Source organism: Ambystoma mexicanum, chromosome 13 (assembly GCF_040938575.1).
Source record: "Ambystoma mexicanum isolate Mex_15411 chromosome 13, UKY_AmexF1_1, whole genome shotgun sequence".
NCBI classification, from domain to species: Eukaryota; Metazoa; Chordata; class Amphibia; order Caudata; family Ambystomatidae; genus Ambystoma; species Ambystoma mexicanum.
Genome location: NC_090938.1, coordinates 28374739 through 28401937, shown reverse-complemented (window position 1 = coordinate 28401937; position 27199 = coordinate 28374739). Strand labels below are relative to the sequence as shown.

The following is a 27199-nucleotide window of genomic DNA, read 5'->3' as shown; positions in this document are numbered from 1 at the left end:
GGAGCATAATATTTATCTAATTGTCTTATGGCCTTATCATGCTCATCAGCGTCACCAGCTTCATCTACTGTCAATTCTGGCAGTTCCCTAAATTTTCTTTGCCCTTCCAATCCTCATGCATGTAACAATAATAACTTCTTTTTCCGAGGTGTGAGTTCATCATGTTCAACTGCTTGAATGTAGTTCATCCAGAACTCTTTCCATTCCAACCACAACACCACAGGCTGGCCTGGTGTTGGAAGGAAACTTGCCGGTGGTTGAATGTTGATGTTCTGCATGGCTTTAAGAGTTTAATGAATTATTATCAACTTCTGTGTAAAACATTTTTTTTTCCTTCCTGTGCTGTATCAGCAAGTATCTTGCTAGTTATCTCCAAATTCTGAAATGTCTTAACTCCTTGTCCAAATACTGTGACGAAAATGAAGGGATCACTGTCTCCTCTTCATTTCATCTGGGTCAAATCAAGCGTGTCACGTGACTTGTAGACTTGACGAGTCCTTTTCTCTAACCCCTAGTCTACGGCTACTAACGTGCTCCTAGCGTGCTTCCCCAGAGCAGTTACAAAAAAACGTGACCTGGACTCCAGCACGAACCAACGCGATGTTACGCGCCGGTTCGGAGCATCCGCTCTCCCTTTTAATTTGTTGCAGACCCGGTACCCGCACAAGCCTATGTGAGTACAACGCACTGGCTCGGAGCTCCCACTCTTGCTCCCCCTTACTTCACTTCTTCGCAGGCCCAACCACCACGAACCTACGCAACGCTGCGAATCGGCTCGGAGCAACTGCTCTCAAATGTGCTTTTCTTCGTTAGACCCAGCCGCTGATAGAAACAGGATCAGGCGGGGAGCTTGTCCCAGGTGCTGAGCGGAACAGGATCAGGCAGGGAGCTTGTCCCAGGCGCTTAGGGGAACAGGATCAGGCAGGGAGCGCTGAGGGGAACAGGATCAGGCAGGGAGCTTGTCCCAGGCGCCGAGGGGAACAGGATCAGACAGGGAGCTTGTCCCAGGCGCTGAGGGGAACAGGATCAGGCAGGGAGCTTGTCCCAGGCGCGGTGGGGAATAGGATCAGGCAGGGAGCTTGTCCTTGGCGCTGAGGGGAATATGATCAGGTTGGGAGCTTGTCCCAGGCGCAGAGGGGAAGAGGATCAGGCAGGAAGCCGATCAGGCAGGGATCGTGTCCCAGGCGCTGAGGGGAACAGGATCAGGCAGGGAGCTTGTCCCAGGCGCTGAGGGGAACAGGATCAGGCAGGTAGCTTGTCCCAGGTGCTTAGGGGAATAGGATCAGGCAGGGAGCTTGTCCCTGGCGCTGAGGGGAATATGATCAGGTTGGGAGCTTGTCCCAGGCGCAGAGGGGAACAGGATCAGGCAGGGAGCTTGTCCCAGGCGCTGATAGGAATAGGATCTGGTGGGGATGCTTGTCCCAGGCGCTGGGGGGAACAGGATCAGGCAGGGAGCTTGTCCCAGGTGCTTAGGGGAACAGAATCAGGCAGGGAGCGCTGAAGGGAACAGGATCAGGCAGGGAGCTTTTCCCAGGCGCTGAGGGGAACAGGATCAGGCAGGGAGCTTGTCCCAGGCACTGAGGGAAACAGGATCAGGCAGGGAGCTTGTCCCAGGTGCCAAGGGGAACAGGATCAGGCAGGGAGCTTGTCCCAGGCGCTGAGGGGGACGGGATCAGGTGGGGAGCTTGTCCCAGGTGCTGAGGGGAACAGGATCAGGCAGGGAGCTTGTCCCAGGCGCTGAGGGGGACAGGATCAGGTGGGGAGCTTGTCCCAGGTGCAGAGGGGAACAGGATCAGGCAGGAAGCTTGTCCGAGGCATCGAGGGGAACAGGATCAGGCAGGGAGTTTGTGCCAGGCGCCACAGGATCAGGCAGGGAGCGCTGAGGGGAACAGGATCAGGCAGGGAGCTTTTCCCAGGTGCTTAGGGGAACAGAATCAGGCAGGGAGCGCTGAAGGGAACAGGATCAGGCAGGGAGCTTTTCCCAGGCGCTGAGGGGAACAGGATCAGGCAGGGAGCTTGTCCCAGGCACTGAGGGAAACAGGATCAGGCAGGGAGCTTGTCCCAGGCACTGAGGGAAACAGGATCAGGCAGGGAGCTTGTCCCAGGTGCCAAGGGGAACAGGATCAGGCAGGGAGCTTGTCCCAGGCGCTGAGAGGAACAGGATCAGGCAGGGAGCTTGTCCCAGGTGCTGGGGGGAACAGGATCAGGCAGGGAGCTTGTCCCAGGCTCTGAGGGGGACAGGATCAGGTGGGGAGCTTGTCCCAGGTGCAGAGGGGAACAGGATCAGGCAGGAAGCTTGTCCGAGGCGCCGAGGGGAACAGGATCAGGCAGGGAGTTTGTGCCAGGCGCCACAGGATCAGGCAGGGAGCGCTGAGGGGAACAGGATCAGGCACTGAGGGGAACAGGATCAGACAGGGAGCTTGGCCCAGGCTCTGGGGGGAACAGGATCAGGCAGGGAGCTTGTCCCAGGCACTGAGGGGGACAGGATCAGGTGGGGAGCTTGTCCCAGGTGCAGAGGGGAACAGGATCAGGCAGGAAGCTTGTCCCAGGCGCCACAGGATCAGGCAGGGAGCGCTGAGGGGAACAGGATCAGGCACTGAGGGGAACAGGATCAGACAGGGAGCTTGGCCCAGGCTCTGGGGGGAACAGGATCAGGCAGGGAGCTTGTCCCAGGCACTGAGGGGGACAGGATCAGGATGGGAGCTTGTCCCAGGTGCAGAGGGGAACAGGATCAGGCAGGAAGCTTGTCCCAGGTGCAGAGGGGAACAGGATCAGGCAGGAAGCTTGTCCCAGGCGCCGAGGGGAACAGGATCAGGCAGGGTGTTTGTTCCAGGTGCCACAGGATCAGGCAGGGAGCGCTGAGGGGAACAGGATCAGGCGCTGAGGGGAACAGGATCAGACAGGGAGCTTGTCCCAGGCGCTGAGGGGAACAGGATCAGGCAGGGAGCACTGAGGGGAACAAGATCAGGCAGGGAGCTTGTCCCAGGCGCAGAGGGGAACAGGATCAGGAAGGGAGCTTGTCCCAGGCACTGAGGGGGACAGGATCAGGCAGGGAGCTTGTCCCAGGCGCCGAGGGGAACAGGATCAAGCAGGAAGCTTGTCCCAGGCGCCGAGGGGAACAGGATCAGGCAGGGAGCTTGTCCCGGACATCACAGGATCAGGCAGGGAGCGCTGAGGGAACAGGATCAGGCACTGAGGAGAACAGGATCAGGCAGGGAGCTTGTCCCAGGTGCCGAGGGGAACAGGATCAGGCAGGGAGCTTGTCCCAGATGCCACAGGATCAGGCAGGGAGCGCTGAGGGGAACAGGATCAGGCACTGAGGGGAACAGGATCAGGCAGGGAGCTTGTCTCAGGCGCTGATGGGAACAGGATCAGGCAGGGAGCTTGTCCCAGGCATTGGTAGGAACAGGATCAGGCAGGGAGCTTGTCCGAGATGCAACAGGATCAGGCAGGGAGCTTGTCCCAGGCGCTGAGGGAAACATGATCAGGCAGGAATCTTGTCCCAGGTCCGAGGGGAACAGGATCAGGCAGGGAGCTTGTCCCAGATGCCACAGGATCAGGCAGGGAGCGCTGAGGGGAACAGGATCAGGCACTGAGGGGAAGAGGATCAGGCAGGGAGCTTGTCTCAGGCGCTGAGGGGAACAGGATCAGGCAGGGAGTTTGTCCCAGGCGCTGAGGGGAACAGGATCAGGCGCTGAGGGGAAAAGGATCAGGCAGGGAGTTTGTCCCAGGCGCTGAGGGGAACAGGATCAGGCAGGGAGCTTGTCCCAGGCGCTGAGGGGAACAGGATCAGGCGCTGAGGGGAACAGGATCAGGCAGGGAGTTTGTCCCAGGCGCTGAGGGGAACAGGATCAGGCAGGGAGCTTGTCCCAGGCCCTGGTAGGAACAGGATCAGGCAGGGAGCTTGTCCGAGGTGAAACAGGATCTGGCAGGGAGCTTGTCCCAGGCACCGAGGGGAACAGGATCAGGCAGGGAGCTTGTCCCAGGCACTGAGGGAACATGATCAGGCAGGAAGCTTGTCCCAGGCGTTGAGGGGGACAGGATCAGGCAGGGAGCTTGTCCCAGGCACTCAGGGAACATGATCAGGCAGGAAGCTTGTCCCAGGCATTGAGGGGGACAGGATCAGGCAGGGAGCTTGTCCCAGGCACTGGGGGGAACAGGATCAGGCAGGGAGCTTTTCCCAGGCGCTGAGGGGAACAGGATCAAGCAGGGAGTGCTGAGGGCAACAGGATCAGGCAGAGAACTTGTCCCAGGCACTGAGGTGAACAGGATCAGGCAGGGAGCTTATCCCAGGTGCTGAGGGGAACATGATCAGGCAGGGAGCTTATCCCATGCGCTGAGGGGAACATGATCAGGCAGGGAGCTTGTCCCAGGCGCTGAGGGGAACAGCATCAGGCAGGGAGCTTGTCCCAGGTGCTGAGGGGAACATGAGCTTGTCCCAGGCTCTGAGGGGAACAGGATCAGGCAGGGAGCTTGTCCCAGGCTCTGAGGGGAACAGGATCAGGCAGGGAGTTTGTCCCAGGCGCTGAGGGGGACAGGATCAGGCAGGGAGCTTGTCCCAGGCGCTGAGGGGAACAGGAACAGGCACGGAGCTTGTCCCAGGCCCTGAGGGGAACAGGATCAGACAGGGAGCTTGTCCCAGGTGCTGAGGGGAACAGGATCAGGCAGGGAGTTTGTCTCAGGCCCGGAGGGGAACAGGATCAGACAGGGAGCTTGTCCCAGGCACTGAGGGGAACAGGATCAGGCAGGGAGCTTGTCCGAGGCACTGAGGAGGGGTTGGCAAAGTCATGTGGGAGAGCAGAGGCACAAGCCTGGTGGTTGAGGAGGGTTGTAACTTTGGGCAAGGATAATGATGCGTCCCTGTGAAGGGATGCACTAGGGAGATAGGTTTTGCGTTCACAGTCCATTTAAGTCCAGCTGGTTGTTGATGCAGAAGCAATACACCTCTGCCCCGTCATACACACTATTAGGTTCACTGATGTCTGGGATTGCTGCCCTCTTGTGCCCCCCCTCCATCTGCTGTCACTTATGCATACCTAGTGAACAAGGCAGTGCCAGGTTTTGGTTATGGCACTAACAGGCATTTCCAGTGGAACGTATTATCAGTCACTGTCAGATGCTTGTGCAGTCAGCCATGTATGAGTACTTCGACATGAGCAACAGCATCCAGGTCACCATCTTGTTGGCGGCACGTGTATGAGAGGGACACATGTAGAGGGCACTCACAACGTGGTGTAGTACAGACAGGTGCAAAGACACTGACCACCAGTAGAAAGTGACAAAAGGGGAACCTTCAAAGCTGTCACCAGGCCACATTCCAGAATGTGTGGAGCTGGTGAATGTAACACACTTGCCCACTAGGTTTGTGTCCTATAAATGCTTGTGCGTCACGTACAAGCTACACACAGTACTCGATCTCTCAGCAGCCTTCAACAAAGTCAACCATGATACACTCATCAAAAGACTAGATCGACACACAGCTCTACACTGGCTAAAGTCCTTCTTGACAGAAAGAACAGAAACTACCTGGATAGCGCCTTTCAAGAGAACACCTTGGAAAACAACATGCAGAGTCCCTCAGGGCTCATCGCTATTCCTGTTACTCTTCAACATCTACATGACCCCCCTGATCAACCTCATCAAAAACCATGGTCTCACCTGCTACAACTATGCAGATGACGCTCAAATCATCTATAAAATCAATGCCAGCGAAGAACAAAACCCAACACTCACCGAATGACTCACTGTACTAAACCAGTGGATGAGCACCAAGAGCCTTAAACTCAACCCGGGCAAAACAAAAATCATAATTGCACCCGACGATCTGCTGAACAACATTCACATTCCATAGCCCACTGAGCTAGGAAACCTGCCAGAACCATCCAAAGTGGTCAACGACCTAGGAATCCTAATCGATAACGAACTAACACTAGAACCACAAGTCAACGGGGTAGTAAAGAAATACTTTTTCCACCTGCACTTGATCAAGAAGATACTTCCTTACCTCTCTTTCACACACAGAACACTCGCGGTCATCTCTCTCATCATGTCAAGAAAATACTAAACCAACAGCATCCACCTCGGAATGCCAGAATACCTCACGAAGAAGCTACAACGAATTCAGAACGCAGCAGCTAGACTACTCCTCAGGATCACTAAGAGAGAACACTTCACATGAGCGCTGAGAACACTACATTGGCTACCAGTCAAAAAACGAATCTTCTTCAAAACTCTCTGCATAACACACAGAGTGATCCACAGCCAAGGACCGGAATTCATACAGGAAACAATCACCATCTACAAACCAACTCGAACGCTAACATCCAGCAACAACACCAGCCTCAAACCAACACAATACGCAAAACAAAAATGTGGGGGATTAGCCTTCTCATGCATAGCGGTGAAATGATGGAACTTGCTCCCAAGGGAAATAGGAGCAGCAGAAGATCACCCACAATTCAGAAAGCTATTAAAACAGGTCTTTATAACACACTGAGCTGAAGAAATCATCATAGAGAGACAGCCACCACTACAACACAAGAACACTCTACAAAACCAGACCACCCAACGAGGTATCCAACGCTAAACCTAAAAGAAACAAAATAAGGCGAAGGGCTAACCCAATGCAAAAAACAACCCAGACAACCCCCGACTAACACTGCAAATAACCCTCCTACACTCTGCATACCCACCACCCAATCAGACCTCCACCACAAAACACCCAAACTGCAGGCACTCTACCAATTCTCCACAACACCCAACACGCACATGAAACATCTTCATACAACTACACACAAAACATCACAAAATGACAATCAACTAAAACCATACCAGCACACAGCAACCGGTTTTCTCAAGATGAAGCTACCAACCGCACATCAAAGCTCTCTTGCGCTGGTCTCTCTCAGGCCTACTAATTAACTAACCACCCTAACCCCCTTCCCTTTGAGATCTACCTGAGCACCTGGAGACCTTAAAATATGGTAGCAGTTTGCGCTGTAAGTCACAATAACATAAGGTTCGATGTCCCTTTATTGACAGTTTTTTTTAAAGTAATTTATAACAACAAAATTACTACGAAAAGAATTCTGCAAATTTGTATTTTTTCTTTTTGAGGGTCCCCTTTCCCTATATTCTAACTCCTACTCCAAACCCCTCCCCACCCATTTTAACCCCTTACCCCCTTTATATTTCTATTAGTTTTTTCATAGTAATTTTGGCATTTAAATCCGTTAGCAAAACAACAAGATATGTAACACAAAAAAAAAATGTATGAATGACCCATCATCCAGAAAGATGTAAATACTAAGCATTCCGAGAGACATAGGTCAGCTTTCACACTCTGTTTATTAAGTAGATAAGAAAAAATGGCGAAACAGAACCGACACACCAAAGCATTATGTCAGCAAAAGTAAGGCTTTGGGTCTTCAATGTGTTCATCGTCTTGGAAAAAGCGCAGACTTTAAAGCAGCAGAATGTTCTCACGTGCTCCTCTAGCTGAAAGGAAAGAAGAAAGGGTTACATCACACAGATCTCACCGGCAGTGTAGCTCCTGAAGAAGGCCACTTTGCACAATCGCACGGGAAATGAACCAACAAGTACATAGAGCAGGGCCTAAAGTCTGCACCACGGAGCACACAGAAGCTGAAGCAGAAGCAAGAAGCAGAGCTCAGTGGGTAAATGCGCCTTATGCAGGCATGAGGGTTCAGCAGCATATGTTTCATCAGAGGCCGCGTCCGACTCTTGATCAAAAGACTTGCCATTTACAGAGCTTTCAAACTCTTGTGGGGTTCAATGCTGCAGTAAATCAATGCATTCCAGCTCTTTGTTATTAGAGTGCTGTATTTGGAGCCCTGTGGGCACCTTTTGCCAATTAGAGGGGTGCAATAACCAAAGATCGCTGCATTGTCAAAAAAAAAAGAAAAAAAAAAGGGGGAAACAAACTCCCGGTGCATGGCGTCCTCGCCAGCACCTTCACTCCACAAAAAGACCTGGCTGAGGTGAGTGTGCCCCCAGATGCCCCACAACACTTCCAAACACTGTAAAAGTGTTTAAAATGGAAACGTTTGCGCACTCGGCGCTGCAGCCCCCTTCCTCACACCCCCCTTCCCCAGCCCAATCCCACCTCCCAACCCTCCCCCTGCACCACGATTGGTGTATTGGCCACATATCATTAACCCTCCCAGGGCAGCCCTCTGCCCGGCAGCCCCCGTGGCTAAGGGCACCAAGGCCAAGGGCGGCTCCAACATTGGCGTCTCCAAGATGTGTTTGCAGGTGTCCGCAGGGGAAGCCAGTGAAGCCAGTAGTCAACAGACACCAACAAAACTTGTGAGTGTGGCATGGGTGGGGAGTGGAGCAATTACTCTACTCCAGAAAACCATTGCCACTCTATCTTACCTCCCAATGACATAGAGTGCCATAATATTAGCATGCCCACACTTAGATAGAATTGTGAACATTAGCCTGCGTCGCATCTAGATGGAATTGTGAATATTAGCATACCCACACTTAGACAGATTGGTAAATATTAGCATGCCCACACTTAGATAGAATTGTGAACATTAGCCTGCGTCACATCTAGATGGAATTGTGAATATTAGCATACCCACACTTAGACAGATTGGTAAATATTAGCATGCCCACACTTAGATAGAATTGTGAACATTAGCCTGCGTCGCATCTAGATGGAATTGTGAATATTAGCATACCCACACTTAGACAGATTGGTAAATATTAGCATGCCCACACTTAGATAGAATTGTGAACATTAGCCTGCGTCGCATCTAGATGGAATTGTGAATATTAGCATACCCACACTTAGACAGATTGGTAAATATTAGCATGCCCACACTTAGATAGAATTGTGAACATTAGCCTGCGTCGCATCTAGATGGAATTGTGAACATTAGCCTGCGTCGCATCTAGATGGAATTGTGAATATTAGCATACCCACACTTAGACAGATTGGTAAATATTAGCATGCCCACACTTAGATAGAATTGTGAACACTAGCCTGCGTCGCATCTAGATGGAATTGTGAACATTAGCCTGCGTCGCATCTAGATGGAATTGTGAATATTAGCATACCCACACTTAGACAGATTGGTAAATATTAGCATGCCCACACTTAGATAGAATTGTGAACATTAGCCTGCGTCGCATCTAGATGGAATTGTGAATATTAGCATACCCACACTTAGACAGATTGGTAAATATTAGCATGCCCATACTTAGATAGAATTGTGAACATTAGCCTGCGTCGCATCTAGATGGAGTTGTGAATGCTGGCACGTCCACACTTGGATAGAATTGTGAATATTGGCATGTCCACGGTTGGATAGAATTGTGAACATTAGCCTGAGTCGCATCTAGATGGAATTGTGAGTATTGACATGTCCACACTTAGATAGAATTGTAAATACTAGCATGTCCACACTTAGAGTTGTGAACATTAGCCTGAGTCGCATCTAGATGGAATTGTGAGTATTGACATGTCCACACTTAGATAGAATTGTAAATACTAGCATGTCCACACTTAGATAGAGTTGTGGACATTAGCCTGCGTCGCATCTGGATAGAATGGGAACATTAGCCGGCGTCGCATCTAGATAGGTTTTTGATTGAAGGATAGCATGCCCAGATGAAACTTGAAGGTTAGCATGTGCCAAACTTAGAACTGTGAACACCAGCCTGCGCAGCTCCTGGATAGGATTGTGAATGTTAGCACGCCCACATCTAGATAGAACTCTGAATATTGGCCTGCGCTGCTTCTAGATAAGACTGTGAAGGCCAACAAGTGCCACACTTACAGAAGACTGTGATTGTTAGCATGCTAAAGGTCAGGTAACCCACTAACCAATATAACCTCAAACTTTGCATACTTATCTCGCTCAAAAACTCACACAACCATCTCTCGCACCACAAGCCGCACGCACTTCACAACACGGCAACAGCACATAAGCCGGAGCAACAGCACACGCAGACTGACACCGATCCAATACCTGCACCAAAGCTCAGTACCTGGTGTATACCGAGCTGAAGCTGCCAACAGAACACCACTCCTCTCACTATCCTACTCCCTCTCCACCTTACTAACCCATCCCACCTTATCGTTTGCAGATCCGCCAGAGCGCCTGGGGACCAATTCCGTTGGTGACGGTGCGCGGTACAAATACCTTTAACATTTAACATTTAACATTGACTCGTGCCATGCCCCTGCCATCCATGCAGGCTATGTCAGTGCCTTTTCCCAGCAGGGAAGCGAACACTTTCCTGAGCATTGACCCTTCTGGTCCACCTGTTCTTCCCCTCAGTCACCCTCCTCTGCTCACCCTCACCTCGTGGTCCACCATTAAGAGGGTAGCGGGCATCCAGTAAAATCACATTAAAGGAGAGTTCCGGGACTTTTTTTTTATTGTCCCTACGGTTCGGCCATGTGTTTTTAAGCATAACTCGGTAGATCGTGGAAAACTTTCCTATGGACCTTACCCGACTTTTCGTCCATTAACGCACTCGAAATCAGCCGCCATTTTATGATAATCCTATCACTTGCCGCATCGCCCTGGCTCACCTGCTTTTGCGGCACTAAATCAAATCCCCCGCCCCCGAGGCTGACATCAGCAGACGCGTACCGCCCATTTCCCAACGCCAAAGCACGTTTCGTGTCAACAATCGCTGCGCCTCAGCTAATGAAGTGTCGCCATGGAAACGGCAGGACGCCTCTTTCCTCATTAAGTATAAACACACCGTTTCACAACACACAGCAGCAGATTTTCGATTCCATTACTCTCGCTGTGTTACTTTGAGTATTCTGTGACTCGTTTCTGTGCTCTGGTCAGCTACCTTCGTTGATTGTAGCCCGTGTGAACAGATACCAGTACCACCGCTATAAATTATTTTACTTTCTTTACCACACAATGGCTACAATAATGCTGTATATGTACGAGCCCGAGTACACCGAGGAAGAACTACTGGAAAGGCAAGCACGCGAAAACGATGGGGATTCGGACGGCAGTTGGGAGGACCAGTCAACGGATGAAGAGCCTGGACCATGTCGCATGGACGGCGTCTCCACCTGGTGCACGTGCAATCGGTGCGAGCTAATGCCAACTGAGGAGGAGAACTGCTGCTGCCGTGAAAATTCCGGGTGCTTGGCCTACATTTCGGAAGGCGAGCCAAGTCCGCAATGCATCACCGAGCTGCCAGAGTTCAGGGAAGCCTGCCTCTCACGGACCGTGTTGAGGATGATGATGGTGCTTATGCATGAACTTTGCGGCACTGTTCGTCCGCGTAATCCGAGTAACGAGTAAGTATACTCTGGTTGTGATGTCAGTGATGCCACTACTATTTCATGGTCGTCTCCCACATATAAAACTACATCTACATATCATTTGAATGCATGTAAATTGGTTCCATGTTGTGCATTTTCTAGATAGAATTTTTTTCAAAGCAGAATGACATTTTTTACCTGAATCGACAGTGATAAGAAAGTTGTCATTTTAATACAGTTTGCATCTTTCATTTTCACAGGTGGTACAGGCTGGTGGCCTATCGTTGCTTCACTTGGTGGCTTCACGGGAGGCTCGGACACCGCGTTCGGAGAGTAATACCTGCCTGTGCGGTACTTGCCATTAGACAACATTTCCCCAGCGACAGTGGACAATACCGCGGCTTTTCCCGGGATGTGCTGCAACCGCAACTTTACAATGTGTAATGTTTATTATTTATGTTCAATTGAAATTAAGATCTAAAATAAAACCCAACATATATTTTAACAATGGTTGTTTTGATTTTTTAAATGAATCTAGTGTGTCTCCATTGAATAGTCTTCCTGTGCCTTGTCTTGTCACACCACATGTCTCCGGCCAGCATCCTCCCTCACGCTGGCCGCCCACCTTCAATCCACATAACCGTTGAACCCATATGCAGCAGACATACATATGTTATTTTGCGGGTTGGCATCAAGCCTCCCGGCCTTGCCTCCTCCCCCAAAAATACTTACCACACCACTTTGTTCAGGGTCTCCAGGGTGAACTGCACCCATATATTCTCCTGGGAGGCTGAGGTATTTATAAACTCACCCCCCTGCCTTCCATGTACTAGATCCTGCAGCCTGCCTCTTACATGCAGTTAGATGGCCTCTCCTTGGTGAGGCCCTACGGCAAACGAGTCTTGTCTGCACGACCACCGCCCCAATCCACCCCCCGCCCTATCAAAGGCAGTTCGCACCGGGGTACTTGCGCTGGCAAGTGGAGCTGTCAGGGAGCGATAAAGGCCAAGAGGTGCCAAAGACCATGTACACTTCAAAGTGGTCTATAGAGCATGGGTTGTTGTTCCCATGTCTACCGCCAGACCCCGTGTCTCCTGCCAAGCATCTCCCCTCACGCTGGACGGCCCCCTGCAATCCACATAAGTGTGTCTCCATTCACGAGTCTTCCTGTGTCTTGTCTGCACGACCACCGCCCCAATCCACCCCCCGCCCTATCAAAGGCAGTTCGCACCGGGGTACTTGCGCTGGCAAGTGGAGCTGTCAGGGAGCGATAAAGGCCAAGAGGTGCCAAAGACCATGTACACTTCAAAGTGGTCTATAGAGCATGGGTTGTTGTTCCCATGTCTACCGCCAGACCCCGTGTCTCCTGCCAAGCATCTCCCCTCACGCTGGACGGCCCCCTGCAATCCACATAAGTGTGTCTCCATTCACGAGTCTTCCTGTGTCTTGTCTGCACGACCACCGCCCCAATCCACCCCCCGCCCTATCAAAGGCAGTTCGCACCGGGGTACTTGCGCTGGCAAGTGGAGCTGTCAGGGAGCGATAAAGGCCAAGAGGTGCCAAAGACCATGTACACTTCAAAGTGGTCTATAGAGCATGGGTTGTTGTTCCCATGTCTACCGCCAGACCCCGTGTCTCCTGCCAAGCATCTCCCCTCACGCTGGACGGCCCCCTGCAATCCACATAAGTGTGTCTCCATTCACGAGTCTTCCTGTGTCTTGTCTGCACGACCACCGCCCCAATCCACCCCCCGCCCTATCAAAGGCAGTTCGCACCGGGGTACTTGCGCTGGCAAGTGGAGCTGTCAGGGAGCGATAAAGGCCAAGAGGTGCCAAAGACCATGTACACTTCAAAGTGGTCTATAGAGCATGGGTTGTTGTTCCCATGTCTACCGCCAGACCCCGTGTCTCCTGCCAAGCATCTCCCCTCACGCGGGACGCCCCCCTGCAAACCGCATAATGCCACGACATATACACGTCATTCATTCACAAACACACCCCTGTTTCGAATTCTTTATAACCCACTTCATATTTCTAATGAGAACTTCTTTGCGCTTTGCTAGTCAACCCGTGAAGGTGCTGGTTGTCTGCTCTTCGTCTCTGTGAACTTCCGTGACCACTTTGAGCAAACTCATCAGTTTGCAACCTGTGAACTGCTCCCTGTTCTACGACAAGAAACTACTCTGATCCCTGCATCTAACTGTTTGCTCGTCAAGGTAAGGCCATGTACCATACTCATTTTGCGTCCAATTTCTTTTCGTTCAAGACAGTACATGCAAGGAACTAGTCACATGTTCTGAGTTTAGTCAAATTATTTTTGTATTTTTTTAAAGTTATTCAAATACTTATCCGCATGTGAATAACGTGTATAGTTCCAAGAACCAAAACATACCTTGCATTGAACCTTTTATGTATTTAATTTTTTAACACATTGGTATTCATAGAGAATTGTTGATCTTTACTTTTCAGAACTTTCCACAATGCCTGCCTGTTCCATTGGCGGTTGTCCTTCGAAGACCCATAATAAATCTGAAGGTACTATAATGCATGTTTTCCCTAAGACAATAGATCAGATAAGAGAATGGGTCCGATATTGCGGATATCCACCCTCTGAGCTTGAAAGTAGAGTCCTAGAAGTCTTTGCGGACAAGAGGGGTGATCGATACCGCATCTGCAGCAGGCACTTTACCTCTGACATGTACTCCACATCATTGCTAATAAAGAAGAACACACCGCGAGCGAGGCGAAAATTGCTCTCAACCGCTATTCCCACTCTATTCGTCCACATCCCTCCACTGGTGAGTCAAGTTTACGTATTTATCTCTCGGCCTTGCGGTAGTGTGTAACATTAGCTAACAATAATTTCCCCATTTATATATCCACTCAATATGAAGGCGGAAGATTCTCCATCCGTGTCGTTATTGCAGTCATCAGCCACTTCAAGCGCCTATCGGGTAATCTTACTTGGCTATTCTGCCACTGACTTGTTTTAGGCATGTAAATCAATAGTTTTAATTTATCGTGTAATTATTTTACCTAATGGTACACCCTTGTACTCGTCCTCTAGTCTTTGTTTTCAGTTATAATTATTGTTATCCAAAATAATTCAAGTACTGTCTTTCAGGGAGATGCTGAGGAGTCCAACGTATTGACGACTACCGTTGATGTCACTCAGATGCTCGAGGTACGTTTCAGGACAGTTCCATCGATGGAGATCATCAGATCTTGCATTCTTGTAGCGTGATTGTTACACACAATGTTTCTTTTGTTTTTAGCCATTGATATGTCCTTCTGTCGTCGCCCTCTTATGTGTCTTCTTTTTTCAATATTGTGTTCATTACTAATGAAAGTCCTATGTTTCAGGGAGTCGATGGAGCATTAGTCCAAGAAGAAGGGGGAGCGTGCAGTTACGGGTCGGCGCAACAGCTTGCAGAAGTGTGCACCGCAGTTACATCGTCCCTTGATGTTCTTATGCATTTCGAGGTATGGATACTGACAGTTCGATGAAGCGAAATCATATGACGTGATTACATCCGCTATACTTCCTTCTTTATTAACGCAAGTACTATGTTTCAGGGAGATGACGGAGCTTCTTCTACAAGAACATCACCCCTAGTAGTTGATGCAGATCTCTGGGTGGTGACACTTCCAACGATAGAGCAAATCGAATCATATTTACATACCCATTATTTATTTTAGACAACTGATCATTTGTGCAGGTCTATTTAGATGAGCCGTTCACGCCTGCACAAACTTTCTGTTCTTTTTATCAAAATAGAAAACCATACTAATGCAATTACTGTGTTTCAGGGAGTCACTGAAGCATCATCTTCAATAATATCATCAATGGAAGTCTATGAGGAGCCCGAGGTATGGATCTTGACAGTTCCATCTAACTAGATCAACAATGCGTGAATAATTGTCGTTTGAATGTTCTACACAAAGCGTTCATTCGTGTTTTGCTATTGAGAAGTACGTGGGTATTGGTCCCCAAGTACATTTTCTGTTTTCGATATTATTATACATACTAATGAAAGTTCTATGTTTCAGGGAGTCCATGGAGCGTCAGTGCGTGATGGATGTGCTTATCAGGAAAACATAGTCGTTGCAGCGCAAGAGGAAGTGGAGACATATACACACGAGTCGGAGCAACAGCGTCCTGATGTTGAAGTTCGAGGCAAGAAAGTTTCAAAGAAAAGAAAGCAAAAGAAGGTTAGTGTCCTGGTCACTATATTATGTTGTTTTTCACTGTTAATAGTTCAATACTGTAAGTTGTGTTTAAACTGAACAACCCTTTTCCAATCTGTCCTCTAGTTGCGAGTGGGTGTACGAACTAGATCTACACAGACAGTGAAGCGAACGAGAGATGTTGCTTGTCAAACCTTTTGGCAGGGACTTGAGACTGGAGAAGCATCGTGCCAATGGGAAGAATATGAAGTGATTGACAACGGAGCTATACCACCACCAGCCATTGATAGTGAATGTCCTCCTGGTAGTTCGGATGCAGTCGGAGATCAATTCACAGAATCCACACCCGCAAAAACTAAGACAGTGAGAAAGTTGAAGAAATTGTTTTATTCACCCATCGCCGGAGAAGGAACAGATGTTGCAATGGAAGAGAATGAAGTAGACGACAATGAAACACCATCAATATCACTGAACATAGCGGAAGACGATATCAGAGATTCTACCTTTCATGTGAGTGACATGTCCTCAACGTTACAGGCCGAACCAGCTGGGATGCAGAGTGACAGTATAAGGAAAGAGGCCAAATTCATTGTATTCGATAGTTGTTTGATTGATATTATTATTCGGATTAAATGTGGGCATTTGGTAGGTGGGGAAGTATGTGGGGAGCCGTTGATTAATGTGACTCGTGCAATTCGAGGCACTAACCTTAAAATACATGCCACCTGTACAAAATATCATCCTTTCACATGGTCTGCACAACCTATGCTGGGACAACTGCCAGCAGGCAATCTACTTTGTGCAGCGGCTGCACTTTTTAGTGGTTCAAGTTTTAAAAAATTAGAGTCTTTCTTTCAGTTTGTGGGAATCCGTTTAATTGCGAAAACTCAGTTCTACAAATACCAAACCGATTATCTATTTCCGGCCATTAGCGAAGCTTGGAGAATGGAAAAAATGTCTATTGATAGTACATTCGCGGGCAAACGGTTCAGGCTAGCCGGTGATGGACAGTGCGACAGCCCAGGATTTTCAGCCAAGTACTGCACCTACCACTTTCAGGACATGGAAAGTAAGAAAATTGTGAGTTCGGTGGTCGTGCAGGTGTCACAAAGTACATCCTCAGTGGCCATGGAGAAAGTTGGCTTTGTAGCATCATTGCAAGAACTCCAATCGCGGGGAATGGTGATCGACCTGATAGCCACGGACAGACACGTTTCAATTGCCAAGACAATGAGAGAACAGTACAAAAATATAAATCACCAATTTGACGTTTGGCATCTTGCAAAATCAATCAATAAAAAATTGTCGGCTGCAGGTAAAAAAAAAGAATTGCAAGGTATTTCACAGTGGTCCAAGTCAATCAGCAACCATCTTTGGTGGAGCTCAAAAACATGTGGAGGGTCGTTGGAAATTCTACTGGAAAAATGGCGGTCAGTAATGCCACACTGTACGAACGTTCACCGATGGAACACGAACCAACATTTCCACAATTGTGAACATGGCCATTTGTCCACAGAGGAGGCACGGAAGAAGAAGTGGTTGATTCCTTCATCACCCACTCACAAAGCCATTGAAAAGATTGTATTCGACAAAACTCTATCAAGAGATTTGAGAGGACTGACGGAATTCTGTCACACAGGAGATTTGGAGGTGTTCCACAATATGTGCCTAAAGTACAGGCCAAAACGATTGCATTTTGGCATGGAGGGCATGATAAATCGGACTCTTTTAGCGGTCTTGGCACATAACCATAATGTTGGCCGTCAACAAAGTAGGACGACCGGAACTTTAGGGACGCTTCGCTACAATAAGGCCTTCACTAAAAGAAGTAAACAATGGGTGATCAAACCAGTGTTTGAGGATATGCAATATGAGTTTATTGAGAAACTTATTGTTGACGTCCTAGATAGGCACATAAATGGAGTTGTGAACGAACCTGTGCAGGGGACAACTGCATTGCCACCCAACATTGCATCTGTTCCATGTCCACCTAAAGAAGAACTCATTGAGAAATACACATCACGGTTTAAATGATTGTAATTTGATTGTCTTTTCTCTCAAGTCTCCTCATGTCGCAGGCCCATTGAATATGTGTATCTAGCCAACCTTGTTCATTTGCGCATTAAATTAAACCAAACAGTAATATAAATCATTTTTCAATAAATATAGAATCTCTCCGTATTTATGGTTCTGTGTGGCTGCAAAGCACGCAGACAAAATGCAAAGATGGAGTGTAAATTTCAAGTCCTGTGAGAATGCCTTACACTGAATGTAGCTAACTTGGAATGTGTGCTCGTTCGAAGTGAAGGTCAGCTGCTTTGATTTTTTCTCGGGTGCCAGAATGGCCCACGACTCAGAATAAGGTTCTATTGTATTTTGACCTTGACAGGCCTGGACCACGTAAGAAACGATAATGAATATAATTTCAGAAACGAAAGCCATTTCATGTTCGTTCATTAGAAGAAATAACGTCGGCATAGAAGGAGTGGTATTTCGGGGCTGCCCTACGCACAGACGCAATGGAAAATGCAAATATAATGTAAGTAACTCTTTAGATGAGTTTATACCGCAATTTAATTACTATACAGTTGCTTTAAAGACGGGTTAAGTTGTACTTGTTCGTTCTATGTGGCATGTTGTTTTGTACCACGCACTATCTTGGGGAGAACCGTCTACTTGGCCCCCTTCCCGCCCCTACCTGCCAGGCTAAAAACCTCGGGGTCATCTTCGACTCCACACTCTCCTTCTCTCCTCATATATCTGACGTCTCTAAGAAGTCACACTACCAGCTGCACCTCCTCAGAGGTATTCTTCCCTTCCTCTCCTTCCCCCAGAAGCTCACTGTCTCCCGAGCCCTGGTTCTCTCTAGGCTGGACTACTGTAACAGCCTCTATCTTAATCTGCCTGCCTCCACTCTCCGCCCTCTGCAACTTATCCAGAACAGAACTGCGAGACTTGTCCTTGGCCTCAAGCGGGCCCTTTTTATTTATTATTTATTATTTATTATTTTATTACGCTACTTACCTTGTACTGCACTTCCCCCCCACCTCCTCTCCTTGCACTTTCTCCTTTTCCCCTTACCTCTGCACTTGCGCGATCTGAATGACACCTGGCCTAGTAGGATCGTTTGTCTGTCTTCCCCTTGTTCCCCTCCCTCCCTGCCTCGTCGCGCCTTGAAACACTTGTGTATAGGCGCGTTACAAATACCATATCATATCATATCATATCATACTTTTACGGAAGCACCTCAAAACCTTTGCTTCTGCTTTCTCTCTCCCTCTCCCCTGCTACAACTGGTCCACTGTCTGCGATCTCGGTCCTGGGCCCTTCCACTCTCCACCTGCACTCCTTGTCAACCCCTGCACTGGGGGACTGTCTCAGTATCCTACAGCCCCCCTTGACGTTTAAAACCCAGTTGCACTGTCCTAGCTATGAAATAATTTCCAGACCTAATATATAAAATGAATAATTTTAATAAAGATCTGATGGTGAGACTAATTTCCTTTTTTTATGTTTTTCAAATAGATACATCGTCCATTATTGTCTGTGTCACGAGTACCAGACACCGGCGGATGGCTTCTATAATCGCCAGTTGCTTCTCCGCGTGAACAACGTTAGCACCCTGACCATTTTGTGGGACGATCGCCAAGTACAAGTATGCCCTTACGCGGTACTAACGGCTAGATGCAACATACAGACCGTTGTGGTGCCCTAGTGCCTCGTTGTTGGAATAGCCATGCGATTATCAGTGCGACCGAAGAGCTTATTTTATCGTAAACCAACACCATGTCTACTGCACACGAACATCGCTTGCCTCAAGACGAAATATTTTGGATCGAGAGCAAATAAAAATTCATTTATCTAAGACCCTGTGTACAGCAAAGGAACATCGTGTGCCTCGAAACGAACTTTTCGGAACGTGAACAAATAAAAATGCAAATCGCTGAATATTCTCAAAACATTTGATGTCAAATAAATGTACTTTGCCAAATGTACAATCTTGCCGTTTGCTTTTAAACCACTGTTTCATATTCCGAATTGTGGCGCTGTATTGTGAGATGATCTAAGACCCTGTGTACAGCAAAGGAACATCGTGTGCCTCGAAACGAACTTTTTGGAACATGTGCAAATAAAAATGCTAATCGCTGAATATTCTCAAAACATTTGATGTCAAATAAATGTACTTTACCAAATTTACAATCTTGCGGTTTAATTTAAAAGTACAGTTTCATATTCCCAATTGTGGCGCGCTGTGTTGTTTGAGCTCATCTGTGTTGATTTCCTGGTTCTGTGTGGAGTCGCGTAGAAGACGCCTGGGCGCGTTTGCCTACGCAGCACAGTCACGTCACGGATAGAGGCGGGGAATATGAATGTTTTGATCAAGTCTGTTTCAGGGGCGGGGGATTTGATTTAGTGCCGCAAAAGCAGGTGAGCCAGGGCGATGCGGCAAGTGATAGGATTATCATAAAATGGCGGCTGATTTCGAGTGCGTTAATGGACGAAAAGTCGGGTAAGGTCCATAGGAAAGTTTTCCACGATCTACCGAGTTATGCTTAAAAACACATGGCCGAACCGTAGGGACAATAAAAAAAAAGTCCCGGAACTCTCCTTTAAGCGCAGATAGTGCTGAAACTGGCACTCTTGCCACCTGGGAGTCTTGGGATGCACATTATACAGGATGCCAATGTACAGAAGCCCATGGGCCTGAAACTTTTCATGGGTAATCAATTATTCTGGGCTGCAACACCAGGGCGTGGGTGCATTATTAACCACGCAACTCCCTCTTGTCCATTTACATGCATAGATGATAGACACAGGAGTCATTTGTATTGAGTTTCCAAACTCTTCTCCATGGACAAGGATCATGGGACCAGCATTAACCTTCTTCAGGGAAACTCCAAGAAACACACCTTTTAAAAAATGCTTCTTTACCCCGGCTAATTACTGGGGCCTTTTCAATGTTTAATTCTTGAAATATTTAAAGAAAGCATTGCTACCTCTGAGGCAGTACCCCCCATTACCCTCTGGTGCCCTCAGCTAGCACCAGTCCTCTTCAGTGGAGGACTGGTAGTGCAAAATAGTGTCAGACCAAAGTAGTTAGGACTCAAACCAAGGACCCCTTCCTAGGAACCTCATCAAATTCAAACTTTCTTTCCAAAAACCGAGTTTCTCTTTCTTAAGAGTGTTTGGAAACCAGGCTTAGGAGGCCACAGGTCAGTGAGATGTCTGTAATAAAAGTGTATAACTCAATGGGTTCATTTGAATGCTACAGAGACTTTATGTGACCAACCTATTCTAAGGTAGAGCCAATGGTGGGCCTTGGGGTGTAGTAACATGAGCTCTTAGTGCTAAGAGATGAGGCAGTGTGTGCAGTGTGTGCAGTGTGTGCAATATCTAATGCAGCCATTCAGGAGACAATGGCCTAGTCCACTCAACGAGCTCCCAGTCAGTATAACCAGAGTCTTCAGAGCGACAGCAACAAAGCAAATGGCATGAAGGGAATCCCAGGTGCCGCCTTGCATACTTACAGCAGTACAGGCGGTTGATCTTGGTGATGTCCGTGCTGGTGAACTGGCGGGATGTACCAATAGGGACGTTGGGATCCGGCTTAGGGACAATGGTGGGGCGTCCATTGCGTGTGAAGGCGTTCCTGTAGGGCAGCACAGAAAGGAGAGATTTGAAGCATTTAGCAAGTACACTGCGCCGAGAGGCCATTGTGAGCAAACCCTGCAAGCACACAGATACTAAGAGGGCCGCTGCAGAGAGAGAACTCACTCACTCACTACTGCACTTAAGACCACAGGGAAGAAGCTTCCTGAATCCTATGACTTGAGAACACCTCCATATTCTAGTGGAGTCCCACCACCCTTGGGTCCTTCCTCCCACGGTGGGACTGGTTGTCTAACTCCAGGCTTTGAGGGCGGGTTCCAGGTCAGATTTTCAGGACACCCTTCATTAATATTCATGAGATAAATTTGCATACAATGATTCTAAATGTATGCAATGTTTTTCTCCTGAATATTCATGAGGGATATTCTGAAGACCCGTCAGGTTTCCAGCCCTCGAGGCCTGGAGTTGGACAACCCTGCCTGGAGTTAGCACATGTTGGCCACTGGACCAGACTCTACGGAAGGAGGTGAGCCTCGCACAGTTCAATCCAATCCATAGATGGTTTCAAACTCTAAACAACACAAATGGACATGCTGATAGGACTAATTCACAGCCAAGAGCAACACATACCTTTTGTCCATCACATTTCTCACAGAAAATGCTGTAGTCTGTTTTTTTTTTCTCATTAGAAAAATGCAGAGAACCAAAGGTGTGGAATAATGAATGATACTATTATTTTTAATTCCCATTTTTCAGCATCATACAAGGTCCCAACTGCAGAGTTCTACGGATGAAGTAAATTCCCAGCGGCACTTTAACATGTATTCATATTGAAACAGCACACCGGAAATAACACACACACACACCCTTCCATCTTTACTACAGGGATACATCTCGGTGGCGATGATCTCACACGTGTAGACGAGGAAGCACATACATGGAACACTCATCCCAGGACCAGTTTCGCAAGAAACCGTTAATGGTTTTGCCTCAATGAAGACAAGACGGAAGTGATGATTGTGGGTCAACTGTCTGCAGCCTCACTCTGGACACCAGCCGTCTGGCCGGCATATCTTGGGCCGCTGCAGGTTCCTGTTTACATGGTTAAGGATCTGGGCTTCAAAATGTCTTCTTCACTGTCCACTGAGGCGCAAGTCAGCGCTGTCTCTCAGAAGATACATTTTAAGCTTAAGGTTCTTCATAAAGTGTTTCCATTCTCCCCACGCACTTTCGTTCTCCGGTTGTGGCTACTATTGTTTCGGGAACCTTGGATTATTGCAATTCTTTGTATCTGGCTCAATCAGCTTACTTGGTTAATGGCCTGCAAATTTTGCAGAACGCGGCGGCCAGAGTTGCAACGGGTTCTGGTTTCCGTTTGTCTATTGCTCCAATTCTTAAATCGTTGCACTGGCTTCCTCTTGCCAAACGTACTGAATTCAGAACACTTTGCATAGTTCTGCATAGTCCCATTGCTTTTTATAGCAATGGGCCGGATTATCTAAATGAGAAATTTCGCCCTTATGTCCCCACCAGTTTTTTAGATCTGAGACTGATTCTCTAATTGCGATTCCACGCTTTTCGCAATCGTGCATTTCTGGCCAAGCATTTTCCTTGGCAGCTGCCCAGCTATGGAAAGGGCTGCCCCGCCTCTTCGTGCTACTGAGAATCATTTAGCATTTTGGTGACTTTTGAAAACGTCTCTGTTCTAGGGTTTTTTCCTTATTCTTTTTTTTCTGACCTGTTTTGTTTAGCGCCAAGGTGCCCTTGTGGTGAATATTTGCACTATACAAATTGGTATAACATAACATCTGCCATTCACTGATACAAAAATGCCCCAAACCTCTGTAGCGAGAAAGCATCGCACATTGTGATTAACAATACTTGCCTTGAGTAGTGCATGATTGATGCATAGTCATAGCGGGTGCCCAGGTTGTTGGTGTTCACCTTCCGAAAATTATGCTCCATGCCTAAAATGATACAGCTTGTTATTAGGAGAAGTTATCAATCATCGTTTTCAATGTTATGTCTTGGGGGGTCACAGTAATTTCCCATTGCTTTCATTTATAAATTGCAGTTCTAGCAGTTTTTATGAAGGGTTGAGCAGTCCTCGACGAATCAAGTATACTTAACTTAAAAGATCAGTCTTAACAGAGAATTATAGTTAAATCTCTACATTGTTGGCCATTGTGGGTTGTGCAATATATGTCTGGACTAGTGTCAGATTTGTGATATTAAATTACAGTGGTAGTAAAATTGTGATGTGCAAATATATAATATTTTTTTGTTGTCAATAGCATAATCTATGCTATTAAGCCTAAATGGTGTCAGAAATGGGATGTGCAATACAGCACTCCTCAACAGAGTTAGAAGTGTAATACTAAAAATCAGTTTTAGCCGCTTTGGCATGTATCAGACAAGACTTCTCCTTGGTGACACTGCTAATCTCTGTAATGTTTAACTAAATTGATGACAGCATATTATTTTTGTCATGGTGAAGAGGATATCTCATCACAACAACGCCCCTTATTCAACTTATAAAATAACACAATGAAAAAGCGGTACAATTGCATTAAAGATGCTCCGCAGATCAGTAGTCAAGCGAAACATCCTCTAAATCCAAACCAGCATCAGATCCTGCTCGGTATGGCTTGGGCACCCAGACATTATCCTCTTCTCATGACCCTTGGGGCTTGTTTGGTGGATCATTTCTCACTGATTGTGTCTCATGAAGCTGAACACTTTACGGTATGCATTGGCAAAAGCCTCAACTATCAGAGTAGACATGAGGGTTGGACAGGAAAGTCATGGCATACAGTACTTACTATCTAGGAACTAATCTGTGCTACCAAGTGATGAGAGAATGCCGCTTAGACTTGAAAACCCAACTTTGGACTTCTTAAAACCAACTTGGAATTTATACATAAGCATTCCATTCTAGAAAAAAAAAACAATGTCAAAGACCCAAGTCCAATCCTGGATGTTATCACTAGTGCAGCAAAGCAAAGACACATCTTAATTGCCCACTGGCCCGAACTGCAGCAAATCCATCCCTAGCCCCAAGAGCCAGATCATGCCCAGAATTTCAACGTTTCGTCTCGTGTGTAGAACGCTCAACGTGTATTGTCTGTCCATTCCACACACAGGCCACCTGCGTTAGTTATCTCTCTTGGGTCACGTACATACATAAGTAGGTTTCTGAAGAGTTAGAAGTATATTCACGGTACCCCCAAAGAAACCAATACGCTATATATCCCCTTAAATTCAGGAAATATCTATGGGTTACTCAGTGTCCCTGCAAACACTCAACAGAAATGTTTCTACGATCTTCCCTTTACCACCTGAACTTTAGATCGCAATTCACCCCATCTGATGTCTTAATCGAATGTATTCAACTTACAAAAGTGTTTTTGTCCCTCATTGCCAACCAGAACTAGCAGATGCGCATCACCCGCCACTGCGCCAACCTTTTTTGAGATTAAACTGACAGCAAGTCATTTTTTCTATTTATTTATAGATGTATTTAACGCTTATACAGCAGAAAGTGTTTCCAGGTGCCACAAGACTAAGGGGCGAGGGGAACAGAAGAGGATATCCAACAATAAATGGTTCTAATAGGCACTCATTCTTAAACATTGTTCCAGGAGTCTCAGGCTTAAAAGGGTGCAGCACCAGGGCCATCATGCCTTACAATGGAGAGCCATAAACATGGCTTTCCCCCTACCCCCATCAAGGGGAAGATCTGTGCTATGGAGGGAGTTGCTTTCAGCCACCTGCAAGAAAAATGAGGTGCGAAAAATACAAGTACCAGAATCCTTAGAGACACTATAGTCAATGAACCTGCTACACCTGAAAAAGAAATTTAGACACACCTGAAAAAGTAAAGAAACACAGCCTCCCCGAAAATTGATGGAGTCATGAAAACCTGTGTTTGGAGGAGAGGCTAATGCAGGAAAACTTGACTGGCAACAGAGTGGCTCCTTGTCACTAATTCTTAAACATGGTTCTAATAGGCCTTGTGAAATTCGGATTGTGCAAGTGCAACACACAGGAAGTTCTGAGGGGGAGATGGAGGGCAAAAGGGAAGGTATGGGGTGTGGGATGCAGAAGGGAGGGGACCTCAGGGACTGGGTAAGTGCTATGGGGGCACAAGGGGCTGGGTAAGTGCTATGGGTATCCCAGAGGTTAAGTGCACGGTGGGACAGGATAGGGGTCAACTAGTGTGAGGAGGGGGGGTGGACCAGACTCAGTAGTCTAGTCAGGGAAAAGTGGCCGGCTGCAAGTGCTGGTAAGGAGGTGCTGAGGCAGACTGGTCGGGGGGGGTCTGGCCCCTATATGACGCAAGGCAGCCAGATGCAGCAACAGGGGGGCTTAGCAAGGAAGGGGAGGAGGAGAAGAGGAAGGTCTTGGGAAGCTTCCGGTACGTAAAGAGATCCGGCTCAAGTCTGCGAGGGGTAGCGAGGCCACTCTAGAAAAGGCTCCTCCTGAAGAAAGAGATCGACCCCCACTCTCTGCTTGGAAAAACCTCTGATCTGCAGAGGGTTAGAGCTAGAGGACCGAAATACTTTAGCAGGGAGGTATCTAGGGAGAGAAGGTTGGATGTAGCGCGGTACCAGGCCCCAGAAATCCTTGCGGATGATGCAGAGGGTATTGAATGTGATCCTTGCCGCCACCGGGAGCCAATGGAGAAATTTTAAGGCTGGAGAGATGGGGGTCACTGGGCTTGAGGCCAAGGATGAGTCTCATAGTCCTACTCTGGATTAGTTGTAGAGGGCAGAGGGGGGATAGAGGGAGATTGAGGAAGCGGATGTTGCAGTTGTCCAGCCTGGAGAGAACCAGAGCTCTAGAGACATTGAGCTTCTGGGGATGTGAGGAAACGGAGAAGGCCTCTGAGGAGGTAAAGCTGAAAGTGATCCTTCTTGGGAAGGTCAGTGATGTGATGTGGGAAGGAGAGAGAGGAGTCGAAGATGACACCTACGTTTTTTGCCTCACAAGAGGGTAGGGAAGGGAGCCCAAGGAGGGCGGCCAGAGAGTAGGGGGGGGGGGAGTTCCAATGAGAAGGATCTCAGTCTTACTGGTATTAAGACAGAGATCGTTAGCAGCACACCATGCCTGAATAGCGGTCAGATATTCGGGAATCAGAGAGGAGGGAAGGCTGCAAGTCTTACCAGGCATCACGTTCTGGAGCAAGATGTCAACAAAGCCGTCGCGGTCGCCACGGTTCTGTTCATGGTGGAATCCCAGGGCATGAAGGAGCTCATGCTGCGCCGTGCCCAGGAAGACGCATCCGTTCCGCTGCAAGGAAACAACCTGGCGGCCCCCAGTTCTTCCAATGAAGGACCAGCATCTGAAAAGAGGAGGGATTAGTACTCACATGGGCACATTTTCTGACTGTCATTAGGTGTGCTGATATCCGTAGGGCTCAAAGACCTTCTCACGAGGAAGGGTCTCAACCCTTGAGGATTGACATATATCTGAACCTCTAAATGCATGAACCATCTTGAAGAGTATGATGACTTGAAGGATTTGCAATGATAAAGGCGTTCCTCACCAATGACAATTATCACAAAGAGAGGGCCCACATAGAAAAGAGCACCCAAACCTTCAGCTGCAGGTATGCAACAATTAGAGGACTTCAGTGGCCTTCTGGGAGGACTAGCTAAACACAACACTCAATGCAGTGGCTAAGAACAGTGCTAGGGGCCAGCGTTGAGGACTACGACACTGAATGGTGTTACAGCAGGGGTGTTATTGCCCTACCCCGCTGACCTTGTTCCTTCTCTGGAATACAATGTCTGAATCCTTAGGACACAGCACAAGAGGAATTTCTCAGGAGGTTGAAATGTAATATCTGGCTATGGTGTAAATCTACACAGCCTCGGAGAACCCTGTGTACATAAACAAGGAGGGTGGGTACAGCCCGGTAGCACCCTCCTGGGACCCTTTATCAGCAGACATAGGGGCTTAATAAGAGCACAGCTGAGGCTGCCCTCAGGCAGGACCACCTTCTGTGTTTCCAATCCAAGACATCAAGAAGGCCACAGAGAAGCAAACCAACCCTCCTCCCAATGCCCCCATCCTTCAGAGGTGTCAATTAGGTCCTGGGTCTTCCCCATGCAGATCCCATGTGATATCC

At 47.9% G+C, this 27199-nt stretch overlaps 2 protein-coding genes across 3 annotated transcripts in view; one reads left to right on the top strand and one right to left on the bottom strand.

Moving 5' to 3' along the window:
* The window catches only part of LOC138520773 (chitotriosidase-1-like), a 344502-nt gene extending 332856 nt beyond the window's left edge, over window positions 1-11646 (top strand). The window contains exon 11 of the mRNA XM_069633071.1: window positions 11530-11646. Coding sequence (XP_069489172.1) covers window positions 11530-11606 — 77 coding nt within the window. The 3' untranslated portion in view covers window positions 11607-11646. The remainder of the gene's footprint in view (window positions 1-11529) is intronic.
* LOC138520775 (hatching enzyme 1.2-like) overlaps window positions 7329-27199 on the bottom strand; it is a 70628-nt gene continuing 50757 nt past the window's right edge. For both annotated transcript variants that reach the window (XM_069633072.1, XM_069633073.1), the window contains exons 6-9: window positions 26232-26410; window positions 22952-23033; window positions 20985-21106; window positions 7329-7497 (exon numbers count right to left, since the gene is read on the bottom strand). In XM_069633072.1, coding sequence (XP_069489173.1) covers window positions 7463-7497; window positions 20985-21106; window positions 22952-23033; window positions 26232-26410 — 418 coding nt within the window. In that variant the 3' untranslated portion in view covers window positions 7329-7462. The remainder of the gene's footprint in view (window positions 7498-20984; window positions 21107-22951; window positions 23034-26231; window positions 26411-27199) is intronic.